The 14,913-nt window shown below is 41.4% G+C and overlaps 1 protein-coding gene across 7 annotated transcripts in view; it reads left to right on the top strand.

Annotated features, from left to right (window-relative positions):
- The window catches only part of LIMA1 (LIM domain and actin binding 1), an 83,975-nt gene extending 70,625 nt beyond the window's left edge, over positions 1-13,350 (top strand). For 5 of the 7 annotated variants that reach the window (XM_049627305.1, XM_049627304.1, XM_049627300.1 and 2 more), the window contains 4 exons: positions 167-224; positions 1,732-1,844; positions 8,814-8,947; positions 11,064-13,350. In XM_049627305.1, the coding sequence (XP_049483262.1) occupies positions 167-224; positions 1,732-1,844; positions 8,814-8,947; positions 11,064-12,072 (1,314 nt within the window). In that variant the 3' untranslated portion in view covers positions 12,073-13,350. The remainder of the gene's footprint in view (positions 1-166; positions 225-1,731; positions 1,845-8,813; positions 8,948-11,063) is intronic. The other 2 variants (XM_049627303.1, XM_049627302.1) reach the window with 1 other exon arrangement.
- Positions 13,351-14,913: the final 1,563 nt, after the last annotated feature.

Below are 14,913 nucleotides of genomic sequence, written 5' to 3'. Positions count from 1 at the left end.
AAGACATTTTGCTGCCTCTTGTTTAAATGCTCAGCTGTTCTGAGGCCCGTTATTTCCCCCAGGCAGCCAGTGACTGACTAGAGTCAGCAGGTTTTTATGGCATTAACAGCAGTTTGCTCTTTTATTTTTAATGTGATTCTTAATCCCCCCTCCACCCTTTTTGTAGGTTTCTGCAACTGAGAATAGCCTGGCAATCCGTCCCACCCCTGCTGAAGATGACTCCCGTAAGCATTTGTTCTCAGATCTGGAGGATGAGGTTCTTATTCTGTGTTCTGTATTTGGTCCGGGGATGTCTCCAATGCTGTCAGTGCTGAGAATGTGATATATTAAATCCAGTAATTTAGCTGATCAAATCTTTCATTTGGTTTCAAGGACTGGTGCTTGCCTACCCTTCACACATTCCATGGCTTAGGGAGAAGTTAAATTCGATATGATTAACTTGAGGCAAACTGAATACTTTTGGTGCTTCTCTCATTGAACTTATCCTACCTTTTGCATCAAATCTTTTCAGGGTTAAAGCTGCAAAAACTAATTTTGAAGTTTCATTTTAATAGGAGTTTGGCCAAGAAGGATTTTATTCATTTACAAGGATAAAGAATTGATATTTGAGTAACCTTTTAAACATATCTTCCCCTGCTTATCTAAATGTGTACCATATTCCACCCTCTAGCTAGATTATAGAGATTTTCCTGCTGGTGCTGAATTTTTATCACCTTTTCATCCTATTTTAGAGTCATTTTGAGCCTCACCTCTCCCAAGGACAAAAACATTTCTTTTTTTTTTTTTCCTTACTCTATCCACATTTGATTCTGATTTTCAGTGTATTTTTAAAAATATTTATGGATTTCTAGCTTCCCCCAGGATAATGACTTTACTAGACATTGAAAACTCAGCGACTAAAGTAGAAATATGAGCTAAACAAATCTCTAGTAAATCCTACCTCAAAAAATTTCAGAGAGAAATTTGCTGCTTGAATCCAGGAACATTCCTTTTGCAGGCATTTTGGTTGGACTAGAAATTTTTCTGAGTTTTGCCTAGGTTTGCAAAACATTTGAAAAATAAGCCTAAGTCTTTTAGTACTTTATTGACTTAACTCTAGATTTTAAGGAATTCTCTTATGGTTCCTTAATAGCATTTTTCTGTGCCTGTTCAGAGTTTTCCGCAGTTAATATATTAGCAGGAAATTAACTTATCCAGGTGACACATCAATGATTATGGAAAAAAAAAAACCCTCATAGAGCCTTTTTCCATAATCTTCATCCATGGATGTCTGCTATAGGATTGACTAAAAAGACTGTCAGATTACACACACACGCACACACATACACACACACGTGTGCACATGCACATGATATGAAATTTCTACCCTCACATCCCTTCATTTTCCCAACTCCAGAAGGAGTTACTGGGGGGTGCTGACTACCAGGAAAGCCATCAATGTCTACAAACAGCCTTTAAATATGACATCCCACGGTGGGGGGGTGGGGAGGGGAGCTGGCAGAAAGTTCTTCAGATCTGATGATTTGGATTTCTGCTGTGTGTGGCTAAGGGTGAGAAAGCCTCCCAGCTCAGAGTCTAAGAGCAAAGCTTTTAGCATTAGAAAAGCTGTGTATCTCCTGGCGTTGAAAGGACCTGTCCTGTAGTGAAGGTGACAAAACTTTGCTTTGGAGAGGAACCATTTCTGAGACTTGCCAAGAGGTGCTATAAAATTTCTTCCTTTTGAAACTCAAGCAGGTAACTTCCTGGTTAAGAGTGAGGTCCAGCAGCCTGTCCAGCCCAAGCCACTAAATCCAGATGCCAGAGCCTCCAGCCTCTCTGAGAGTTCTCCTCCCAAAGCATTGAAGGTATGATGGCAATTTCTCTCTGAGCCTTTAGACATTGGCTTACTGGTAGAGCTCATTGCACTTTATACCATTTATGTTCATTATAACTTATTTTTGCTTTCCTGGGGATAAAAACACCAAATAAGGGCTTACTTATGCCAATCACTTTCCCTGGAAATCTTGTTTTTTCTGCTCAAATGTTTGAGCCAGGAGGGGAGAGGTTCACTAATAGCTCTCAGTTTGAAATATGGAAAATTCATGAAAGTTTTAAGGAAACCCAAAGTTAAAGAAAATTATGTTTTTTGAGGGAAAAAAATGCCCAAAGTTCATAAATCTGTGAAGGGGTAAAAGACCACAAACTGGGAAACTCAAGAAATCTGTTAAACTAAATCAGCTCGTTGGGTGGGAACGTGCATGTCAACTTAAAGTTAGTGGCTCCCTGGTCTGAAGAACTTGACCATAACATGATTAGTGGTTAACTTATTTAAAGAATGTGTTCATCGCAGTGGGGGTTGGCCAGCCCATTTGCTATAAAAATGGGCATTCGAGTAACACTTATACTAGGGTGTATAATATTAGGTGTTAAGGAATGTACAGACTTTTTTATCCTAAGAAAACTTTACTAGACTACTTAAACTGTGGCTGCCTTTTATTCACCAGTTTTTAAAAACAGTCTTCTCCCTTTCTGTGAACAAATATATACTCTCATAAAAATAAAGTTTAAGAAAAAAAAATACCCAACACCTACCTTAGGCTTTATTACCTGACTTGTTTTAATGGAATGCTTTGCTGATGTGGTGCTAATGTAGCCATTTGGATTAATAACCAAACATACCCACACTTCTTTAGTGTCTTTCTCCTCTGGCGCTCTCTTCAGTAGCCTGGTTTTGTTTAGAAAGTTTTAACATTTGAAAGAAACTCAGTAGGTCGAATTAGTGTTAAGATGGTATGTAACTGGCATCAGCCCTGTGGGTATCTCTCAACTGTGGGCATGACTGGTTCCTTGATGAAAGTTCTAGTGCACAAAAAAGGATGAAAAGAGGACATAGGTGAAGGTTTGCAACAAAAAGAAGGAAGCAGAGAATCCGGGATTTAAAGGGTGAGTTGAAAAAGGGAAGGGGGGGGGTGAAGAATGTAAATGAAAATTTTAGGGGAAGCTGAGATTTATGAGGAGAGTGAAGTTTGTTGAAAAGGAGCAAAAGGTGAAGAAAGTAATAAGAGAACGCAAGTAAAGGGAGGAAAAATGGAGTGACGGTGATAGAGCTGCACATGTATTCAATACGACTCCCTCTTCTGACCTTAAAGACCAGCTCACGCTGTTATCAGTACTTCCTTTGTCCGGTATCTGGAGTCCAACAAAGTAGCAAATGCCATGGGGTTAATTTATTTTCCGACAGCAACCCTGCCCGGATTTGAGTCCTTGGGTTGGGGTTCTGGATCAAGAACAGCCAACAAATCTGACTTAGCAATGGACTTAGGGACTAGGAAAATTCCGTGGCTTATCTAAGAACTAAAATCTGTTCTTGAGTGTATTTGAATTCTCAACCCAGTCTTGTTTCCCTCCCTCAACTGCTAGGTCAGACCTCCTGGTACTGGGTTGGACTTTTGAGGTCCCTTCTTGATGCAGGCTCCAGGATCTGAGCTGCTGAGTGATGAGTGACAGAGTGCACCTCACTTGGGTCCCTCCCAGCATAACCAGGGACAAGAGGAGGTGGAGATGAAGCCCCCTGTGCACCTGCCCCAGACCCATGACTGCTTCCTCTGGTTACTCAGCAGTAGAATGCAGACAGGCATGCTTTCACCAGACATACACCTCAGGTTTTGAGTATTGTGTAAAGACTGGAGTAAATTGACCTGGTTCCCTGTGTTTGCCTGTGGTCCAGAGCTCAAAGGATTATGGTGTGGGATACAGATGGGACTCAATCACATCTCCACTATTATTGAAGGATAGTTTATTTTCTCTTCCTCAGATTTATCCATTACATTCTGAAGGCAAGTACAGACACACACACACACACACACACACACACACACACACACACGCACACACTTTAGTGTCTATAGGTAAGACCTACTGATGTAATTGGTGTCGTGGTAGTAGACTATGCAACAGAAGTTGTTTCTGCACTTGGGGAAATTACATACAGCTAAGAATAAATTTGCTCACTCAGAATAGATTTTTAGGTCCCACACATCCTGGAAAAACTGTTCCTTAGTGCTTGTCTATTATTGAAAATAGGGTATCTAAGGTAGAGATTCATTTCAAACTTTAGCTTGATAAAGTAAAAAAAAAAAGTTGATACTAGTCTTTACAAGTATGAGTTTTATTTGTATATTTTGGACACTGGCCAGATAGCTCAGTCGGTGGGACTTGGTGCCGATGAAATTCAAGTTGCAGGTTCATTCTCGAAAGAGGTGTTCTGGGAGCAGAGCTCAGTGGACCCTGGGGGAAGGATCAGGACTTTTCTACTCAAGAGACCCAGAGGTCTCTTGGGGTTTATGTCCTTCCCCTGAAAGAAGTTGTCCCTTAAATGTTTCCAGAAAGGAGGATAGGAAAAGGCAAGGAGATGTGACCAGCCGTGGGAACACCCCCTTGCCCTCATTAGGACAGACAAGGCTTCCTCACTGCTGATGGATGTGGAGAGAAAAGATGGCAGACTGCATGAGAGGACACACACTTTGCACCCCCTCTGTGCCCTGTCAGCTGTCCCTTCCTCTCTGGACAGGGTAGGAGGTTTTATGCTATTTTGCAAAGCTATCAGAATTATGCTAGAAGGTCATCTAGAATCATTTATTTATTTATTTATTTATTTATTTATTTATTTATTTACTATCTATGTTATTACTGCTTTATCAGAACACTAACCTGTCCTCTATATGTAAAGCAATCTAAGATGTGAGTATCTCCAGAATGCTGTCAAAAAGAGTTTCACAGAAAGCCAGGGAAAGGGCCAAGGCTGCACAGAGCTGGCCCAACCATTTACTGTATGCGAAGAATTTCAGTTTAATTACCTAGATGTTTTGCACAGATTGGAAAGGAGGGAATGAAAGGCATTTTGTGGTGTTCTGAGGAATGGCAGCCTGACATCAATACAGACTTTTCTTCTGACTTCACCACGTCCAAAGGTTAGTTAGCTTTACTGCTTGTTGCCAGCTACCCCCTCTCTCTATATATATTATGTGCATTACATAGATATCATCTCCCAACTAGAGCTTTCATTGGGCTGAAACATAGACGTAAGGCAAGAGGGTGAAAGAATGCAAATGTAGCAATTTATTGGAAAAGTGGCTTTAAGTAGGTGCTGACCAACAGCAGGCCTGTAAGACCTGTCATATGGGAAAGACGTGACAGTGTTTATGAACATCAATTATGTATGTATTACCTCATTCATTCCTGAATATCCCGAAGATGTTATCTACATATTTTAATTCGAAACAAAGGGAGGAAGTAGTTTGAACAAAGTAGTTTGTTCCAAATGCTCAAGTGAGATTATTTTCATTTGGGTTAGCATCTGCTCTCATCCCCAAGGAGTTTCCTTTAGTTATGGAAAATTAACATTCCAGGATAATTTAGAAAGTGCTCTCTTGGTTTGTGAGTCGGGAGTTCCAAGTTTTAATTTTAAGTCTGCTACTGACCATGTGAGCCTTGATAAGGCACCTGACGTTCTGGTGCTGCAGTTTCTACATGTGAAAAAGAGTGAGGGAGGAGAGATGAAAAATATCTTACTAACTGAAAAATATATAAAAGATTAAAAACTGTCTAACGTTCTGATGCTGGCAGCATTTTAAAATGTGGCTGCGCCAGGTCCAAGCATGCCATGGAGGCATGGGCAGGATGTATGCCAGGCCTACCATAATGGTGGAGATTTTTGGGCACTGACTGTGCTTCCTGTTGTCTGAATAGACATGGGGGCAATTACAGAAAAGTGGCTGAGAGCCCAGGACAGAGGAAGTAAAGGGAAGGCACAGACACAGCCACTCTGATTTGGCATGTTACCAAGTTGGGATCCTCTTGACTTTATGAAACTCTGAGGCCCTCGGGCAGCTGCCACATAAACATTAAATACTATTGCAAAGGGTCTGTGTAAAAAGCTGGATGGGAATAATGGGACTCTGATAGGTCTGGCTAGTTAGGAGTTTGTGGTTAGTCAGATGTTTGGGCTAGCAGTCTATTAATTTGATGTTGAGGAGAAGGAGGATGGCCTTTCAGTTGTGTGGGCGAAGGCCCCATTCAGGAGAGAGCCATTGTGGGTCAGGTGTGGGAGGTGGTAAGACACTAAAGAATTGTTAATGAGACACTCCTCGTGTGGGTGAAGGCTCAGAAGAGCTCTTTCTCCTGAGCTGGGACATGTTCCAGCCTCAGGTAGATATGAGTGAGGCTGATTTAGCCACAATTAGTAGAAATACTTGAAAAAGAAAGCAAACATGGTCTTATTCTTGGATCGGAGCCTGCACCTGAGTTTCAGCTCAGCTGCGGTAAAGCGCTCCAGGGCACTCCAAATGCTGTGTATTCATTGAAGGTTCCTGTTTGTCTCTTCCAGCTTCTGCTTCCTGCTCCGGTACCTAATTTCTGCTCCTGCCTTCCACTTTCCTCCTAACGTGAGCTCAGCTTTCAGCTTTCTCTCAGGTTTTCCTTTCTGTTCACTGGGCCGCACCCTCCTACAGTGTGTTCTCTGTATGTTTGTAATGGAGGAGTGCTCTGTAGGTCTTCGTTCCCCATTAGCAGAATAAATAATGCCCGTCTCCCCTTGTACCGTGTGAAATTCCCGTCCTCTGCTCTGTCTTTACTGACCAGTATGAATACTGTTCTAAGTCAAGTGTTAAAAATACAGAAGTCCCCCTGCAGCTGAAAAAGATTTTTAATCTGATAAATAAATACATTGGGCCGATTACTTTTACATTATGTGAACAGTGATCTGTACAGGATCTCTCCAATGCCATCAACTGTACTATGATACCCAAATTTTATTTTGCATTTTAACGTATTTCCTGCTTGCTAGACAAGGACCTAGTTCTTTTCGAAGAAAACCCAATTAAAACTATGCAATGACATCTCCACTTAGTCCTGTCTTGTTAGAAGTGGTCATATAAGAATTCTGAACTCTGGGGCGTGGCTCAGTTGGTTAAGCATCCGACTTTGGCTCAGCTCATGATCTCGCAGGTTCATGAGTTCGAGCCCTGCATCGGGCTCTGTGCTGACAGCTCAGAGCCTGGAGTCTGCTTCAGATTCTGTGCCTCCCTCTCTCTGTGCCCCTCCCCCATAATGCTCTGTCTCCCTGTCTCTCTCTCTAAACATAAATAAACATTAAAAAAAAAAAAAGAAATTTGAGCTCCAAACAATGCCCTAATTACTTCCAACAGCATTCAATTACAATAACATTTGATCATATTTAAATACCTCCCCTACACTTGGTAAACTAGGTTGAACCTGTCTTTAATTATTACAGTTTTTCTTTTTAGGACTCTAACCTTAGGAATGGAAGAGGGCTGTTGATAAGCCATTTCCACTCAGTTCTCTTCCTTCATTCTTAAATCCCTTGGTGCTGTTTGGGAGTTTACCACTAAACTCTAATAAACTCCCTTTTATAGAGCTTTCCCTTTATGGCCATTTTTTGGTCCATTTTCTACTTTTGTTTCCTATTCAAATCTACTTGGAAAACTATTCCTATTTTTTGCTTTACTTCCTGGTGAATCATATAGCAAGTGAACCAGCAGTCTGATTTTTTTTTATGGGACTATTTTCGGGTTTTTGTAATGAAAATTCTGTCTTGCCCATGACCTGGTTTATTTTTAGGCTTATCTTAACTATTCAGGTCCTGGACCTCGGGACTAATTTTTGTTATTTACCACCACCCGGGTCTTAGCAGCAAAGCCTTCCCCAGGTGTCTACTGAGAGCTTCCTGGCCACCTAAGCTGCTTCTGCATTTGCTGGATAAGGTGTTTCTCTTGGGGTAAGAGTTATTTACATATACCTAGAGACTTCTTACCCCCCACCCCTGGTGGCCATGTTACCATTTCTTGTGTAAAAACTTGCAGTTTGGTAATTCTGGCTTTCATCAATGCTGGAATACCAACTATTTGGTGTTATTTAGGATTGGTAGTACCAGCTAGAACACCTGTGCTCACCTCACTTTTATTCCACACTTTATAGGCAGTTCATGAATTCCTAGTCTATTATGACCTTTCATTCCCCATTACAATAGTTTTATTCTCCACTGAGTTGTTTTGTTTTTGTTTTTAAGTAGGCTCCATGCCCAGCGTGGAGCTCTAACTCATAACCCTGAGATCAAGAGTGGCAAGTTCTCCATACTGAGCCAGCCAGGCGCCCTTCTCCATTGGTTTCTGAGAAGATTCTAGCTTTGTTGGGCTGTGCTGTCTTCTGGGTGTCCTAATAAAATAGTTTGTCTCTTTAAAATTATTACATTTATCTGTCAGCTTTGACTTCAAAATATTATGCCTAGTGGGTAAAATAATATGCCAAATTAAGAGTATAAGCAGAGGGGACTAAAAGATACTTTATAAAATTGTCTTTTCCTCATCCCCAAAGTTAAATGCTCTTCCTCTCCTTTAAATTTATCCCCTTCAGAATCTTACAAAAGTCTGTCCTGCTTTTACCAGGCACTTGAATCAAATAAACTTCTGTGTGTGATGACATTTTCTCCTAGTTTCCTGTCTGTGGAAACATTTTTTATGTGCTTTTGTGTGTATGTGGTGGCTTGTCTAAGCCTCTCTCTGCAATCCAGCCCTAGCTCCACCTGTCCTTGGTGGCAGCTACACTTGGGGCAGCCAGGCAGTTGGGGAAAGGAATTCAGGAGTGCTTCCTGGCCTTAAAGAGAACTCTTTAAGAGAATCATAACAGGCTTAGTGTTCCTGTGAGAATTGACAGGTAAGGGAGCCTTTAGCTAACAAAGTAAAAGCAGGGTGCCTCTCAGCAGAGCACTAACTCCTCTTGGCCGGTGCTTGTTAAAGCTGTCCTTTTCCTTTTCCTAGAAGTTTCAGGCACCTGCAAGAGAGACTTGTGTGGAATGTCAGAAGACAGTCTACCCGATGGAGCGTCTCTTAGCCAACCAGCAGGTGTTTCACATCAGTTGCTTCCGGTGCTCCTATTGCAACAACAAACTTAGGTAAGCCAACCAAACCAGCTATCTCTGTACAGTTGGACCTCCGGAGGGCATGTTTGGCTTTTAGAGCACTGGTGCTAAAAGCTGTTATACCAAGAGCGCGCTGTTGAAAGCCCTTGAAAAACATAAAAAGTATCATTTAGTGACAAGTATTTCATATCAAATGATAGTGGTGTTTGGAACATCTTAGTACATTGATATTTTAATTTACATGGAGCTTAAATCTTAATGGGTGGCAGGTAAAACCCCCCTGTGACTTAATTTAGTAGAATATTTTCCTTTGGTCTCACAGAATCTTTTTTTTTTTTTTAAGTTGATTTATTTATTTGAGAGAGAGAGAGAGAGAGAGAGAGAGCTTGGGAGGGGCAGAGAGAGGGAGAGAGAATCCCAGGCAGGCTTCACACTGTCAGCACAGAGCCTGATGTGCGGCTTGAACCCACGAACCGTGAGATCATGACTTGAGTCGAAACCAAGAGTCGGATGCTCAACTGACTGAGCCACCCAGGCGCCCCTTTAAAGCTAAGAAATCTTAAGAGTTTAGGGGTGCCTGGGTGGCTCAGTCAGTTGAGCATATAACTCTAGGTTTCGGCTCAGGTCTTGATCTACAGTTTCGTGAGTTCGAGTCCTACATCGGGCTCTGCAATGACACCGCAGAGCCTGGTTGAGATTCTCCCTCTCTCTGTGCCCCTCTCCCACTTGCACTCTCTCTGCCTCTCTCAAAATAAATAAATTAAAAAAAAAAAAAAAAAGAGTATAGTTGTTTCAGCCCTTACTTGAAAATGTCCCAAACACTGTATAAATGGTAATAATAGCAATGATAATGGGCACTGAAGAGCACATATTCTGTATATTGCTTCTTTTTATGTGTGACAAAATAATTATGTATCATTTCTTCCAAGTAACTCAAAGTATGGATATAAATGTGGCCATTTGGGGACATATTCCATATTAACTCATTTTAATCATAGAGTTTTAGAGAAGAAAGTAACCAGGATGTCACTTCCTCCAGCTTTCCTTTCAGAGCAAGCATTCCTTCTAAAATACTCTTGAGGGGCACCAGGGTGGCTCAGTCAGCTGGGTGTCCAGCTCTTGATTTTGGCTTGGGTCATGATCTCACAGTTCATGGGTTCCAGCCCTGCATCGGGCTCTGTGCTGACATCACAGAGTCTGCTTGGGATTCTCTCTCTCTCCCTCTCTTTGTGCCCCTCACTCAGTCTCTCAAAAATAAATGAAAATACTCTTGAAAGATGTGCTGGCGTCTGTGTGGCACTTCCACAGGGGTCGATACCCCACTGCCTTGTTCCAGTGTGGGGGTAGCTCCAGCCCAACAACTTTTCCTTCTGTTGAGCCAAAACATTCCTCTGTAACTTCCGCTCCTTGGTTCTTTTTCTGCCCACGGTATTACTTTTTTTCTCCAAAGCATATTTTTCTAAGCTTCTGAATTTTTGTATCTCTTCTGTGGAAATGCTGTTGTTTTCATACCCCCTTCGAACTGTGTTACCCTGCAAGAGACACCAACTCTCCTAAAGGCCTGTCCAGCACTGACATTAGAGTAGATTTACTTCCCAGCTACTGTGCTCCTATTAACCACATTCATTCACTAGTGTCTTGTGAGTGCAATCCATTTGCAAAGCATTATACCTACTCCTGTAGATATGTGTTTTTAAATTATAACACAAATGGGAAACGAGGAGGAAAATGATTCAGCTTTGTACAAAGGAAAATATCATTATAAGTAGTGAAAGGTTATAAATGCTTAGGAAATATATGAGTGGTCAGAGATAGGTGGGATAGCCTAGGGAAGACTTCTTGGAAGAAATTTTTTTTTTTTAACAGTTTTGACAGAGGGGAGTGAAATCATTTGAAAATAGGAAGATGTACCACATGAATGTCTTGTGAAGCTTTAGGCCTAGAAGTGAGCATGTTTTTTATAAGGGTAATAAAACAAACGTGCTTGAAAGGGAGGGGGTAAAGAATCCTAGGTGATTGATGTGCTTTTAAAGGTATTTTTCTCACGTAGCAACTTCTGAAAATACTGAAGTTGCCAAATTTCAGCCTGCTAGTATAAGTAAGAGTATATAGATACCTCAACTTTATGCTCTTTTTCTTTTAACAACAGTCTAGGAACATATGCATCTTTACATGGGAGAATCTACTGTAAGCCTCACTTCAATCAACTCTTTAAAGCTAAAGGCAACTATGACGAAGGCTTTGGACACAGACCACACAAGGATCTGTGGGCAAGCAAAAATGAAAATGAAGGGACTTTGGAGAGACCAGCCCAGCTTCCAATTGCAGGGGAGACCCCTCAGAGCCCAGGGGTCGAAGATGCCCCCATTGCTAAGGTGGGTGTGCTTACAGCAAGTATGGAAGCCAAGGCATCCTCTCAGCCAGAGAAAGAAGACAAGCCAGCTGAAACCAAGAAGTTGAAGATAGCCTGGCCACCCCCCACTGAACTTGGTAGTTCAGGAAGTACCTTAGAGGAAGGGATCAAAGTATCCAAGCCCAAATGGCCTCCTGAGGATGAAATCAGCAAGCCTGAAGCTCCCGAGGATGTGGATCTGGATCTGAAGAAGCTAAGACGATCTTCTTCACTGAAGGAAAGAAGCCGTCCATTCACTGTGGCAGCTTCATTTCGAACCACTTCAGTCAAGAGCCCCAAAATCCTATCCCCACCTATAAGGAAAGGCTGGAGCATGTCAGAACAGAGTGAGGAGTTTATAGGAGGAATGGCAGCAGAAAGGAAACAAGTGGAAAATGCCAGTGCCTCCGAAAAGAATGGTAGTGTGGGAAAAACAACCAGGCAAAACAAAGAATCTAAAGGAGGGGAGGCAGGGAGGAGAAGTAAGGAAGATCATGGTTTCGAGATGGGGAGTGAGAATCTTCTAGAAAATGGTGCAAGCTTAGATGAAAATGATAGAAACCTCAAAGAGCAGTCCCCACTAGAACCCAAGTCTACAAATTGGTCCAGCTTTGCAGAAAGCACCTCCCCTAAAGAATTCACTACCCAGCATCAGAAATCCCAGGATGTGGGATTCTGGGAGGGAGAAGTAGTCAAAGAGCTGTCTGTGGAGGAACAGATAAAAAGAAATCGGTACTACGATGAGGATGAGGATGATGAGGAATGACAGACTGCAACGGTGCTGGGCCTTAAATCTGTGTTAGTGTTAGCAAGCCACTGCCCTTTATCAAAGTGATGCACCGTAAACAGGTGTCTTAGCATGAACTGTCATTTATGTGGAAGCAGTTCTGGAGGAGTTCTTGCTTCAAAAAAATCCCATACTGCAGCTTAAGTGAACCAATTCTAAACGCTATAGATAATATTACTTCAGTCCTCTATTTTAGCAATGATGATATACATAAGTGCTTTAAGGTCTTATGGGGGCGGGGGGGCGGGTATGCCAACTGATATAGTTCAGACTCCACTGTATTCCCAAAAGGCAGTACAAAAATAGACGATTAGTAGCACATTGTCGCACTTCAACTATGGAATTAGGGAACACACAGAAGGGGTTTAGGGACCTAAACATTATGACTGAACGCACTTTAGTATAAAGGGCACAGTTTGTATATTTTTAAATGAATACCAATTTATTTAGCATTCATCTGTTAAGAAATCAAATATGTAATCTTTAAAACATTTTTAGGTTAATTTTCTCACTCTGATATACATGGGGAATTTCTTGCTTTGCATCCCATTCTCTAAGCCACATCCTGAATTGGATTACTGAGATATAACACAACTGTTCTTTTGGGGCACTTTTTGAGCACATTTGGTGCTTGGAGAGATCCACTCTCTCTCAAATAAGCTCTGGTATTTGCCAATGAGTCTGATTACACCCCAAATGATTGCTTTCTTCTTTGGTGGTATCTATGGGCTCATCATATACTGAAAACTGCAATATTTTTATAAGATCTTTTGTACTGCTGTTTGCCATGTTGCATGTTAAAGCAAAGTGAGGAGTTTAAAGAAGGAATAACAGAAAAAAACTGCCTTAAGCCACTTGAGCTCAGACCCCCAGACCCTATATTCCACTTCTGATATCCCCTTTCTGGGACACTAGTTTTTTAAATACATACCAGCTCTGAAATGTATTGATTTTTATGGCAGACAGTATTCCCAGGGTGCAATTAAACCAATTACAGGCCTTTGTGTGTGGGGGGGGGGGGTGGTTTTCTAGTAGTTAAGGCTTTGGAACATAAACTTGAGTACACTTGTTGTACATAATCGATATTCCAAATTGTATGTGGGGAGAGAGATGTTTTAAGCCATAGGCTTTTCTTTGTCCTGCATTTTTAGAGATTTAGCTCTAATATTTTTTAGAGATGTAAAATATTCTGCTTTCTTATAGTCTTGCTTAGTCTGAAACATTTTTATTCAATAAAGCTTTTAATTTACATCTGAACTTTTCAATGTTCCTTTTCCATTATTATTTTACATTATGACAGTGTCTCAAGACCTTTTACTTTAGCAGTCTGGGAAGAAAGGCACATGGGTCTGATGCATTTTAAGTGAAGAGAGGTGTTATGAATATATCTCCCCACTAGGTGGTGGCATTGGGTCGATCTTGGGCTTTGATCTTTCCTAAAAGAGGACAAATTTTTCTGAAAAATTGAGAGCAACTTGGCAAGAAACTTAGTGTGTACATTCCAAATGAGCTGTGTGTTTTAACAATTCAAACTCTGGTGGTGGTTTTTTATTGTTAATTGTACTCAACATTTAATAATTCACCTTGCAATTATGCCTAACATGCTAAAGGGAATTTCCAAATGTCTCTGCTTGAAAATGGATGTTTTCCACCCTGGGCAGAGGCATAGTTGGTTGTTTGATTTCCTTGCCTGTAGAGGCAACCGCCCCAATAGTTAAAACACTTTTTGTTGTTGTTGTTGTTAATGGAAGTGTGGGAGTGTGGATTTCCTTGGAGATAAACACACTTTTTGAGTCATCTGTTACATGTTCCAGGGTCTTGCCTGGTCTTCCAAATGGATGGTAGGGTACTACTTTCTGCTCTTGGCCCCATCACAGGCTGAAGTCCTTTAGAAAGTCCTGTTCACTGAACAGTTAATCCAGAAGCTCCTGATGACATTCATAAACTATCGAATCCTGGCTTGAGTTTAGCTGCCTTTACTGTATGACTCTGCTGCTCCAACCCATCCACATGGTACTCACTGAGCCTACTGATTTTATTTTATTTATTTATTTATTTATTTATTTATTTATTTATTTATTTTAACGTTTATTTATTTTTGAGACAGAGAGAGACAGAGCATGAACGGGGGAGGGTCACAGAGAGAAGGAGACACAGAATCTGAAACAGGCTCCAGGCTCTGAGCTGTCAGCACAGAGCCCGACGCGGGGCTCGAACCCACGGACTGTGAGATCATGACCTGAGCCGAAGTTGGACGCTTAACCGACTGAGCCACCCAGGCGCCCCGAGCCTACTGATTTTATACAAAAACGTCTGAGTACCTATGGCCAGTATTTATGGATATCAGTTGAGTATGTCACCATATATCAGGTATGCAGGGACTGAGATTAACCTTAGAAGAAATGTTTTCTTTGCCATTCAAAGACTAAGACAGATATAGGGACAGAGAGTAGAAACAAGGACTAGCTCCATATCAATATAATAAAAGGTGGTTCTTATCAAGAGAATGACCAGGTAACACTAAACATTCTTAGAAAACAAAAGAACCTACAGCCAAAGTGTTTCTCTCAGCTTTCTGAATGAAGGCAACTTGTTTGGGCTTGGTAGGTCAGTGGTGGCAACAGGTCCTGTTGGTGAAGCAAGAAAAGGGGCCAGCTTGTAACCTGAGATGGTTAAGGAGACTCTTCATGACTACTACAGGACCAACTTAGTTCTACCAGCTTGCTGGTTGAATCACTCCTGGACAAAGTGAAAGTGGCAGAAAGTTTACATTCATTACCCATTTCCTTAAGTATATATTTTCTCACACTCAAGATGTCG

The sequence above is a fragment of the Panthera uncia genome, chromosome B4 (genome assembly GCF_023721935.1).
Source record: "Panthera uncia isolate 11264 chromosome B4, Puncia_PCG_1.0, whole genome shotgun sequence".
NCBI classification, from domain to species: domain Eukaryota; kingdom Metazoa; phylum Chordata; class Mammalia; order Carnivora; family Felidae; genus Panthera; species Panthera uncia.
Note: the sequence above shows the minus strand (reverse complement) of the source record. Positions and strands in the feature narration are given on the sequence as shown.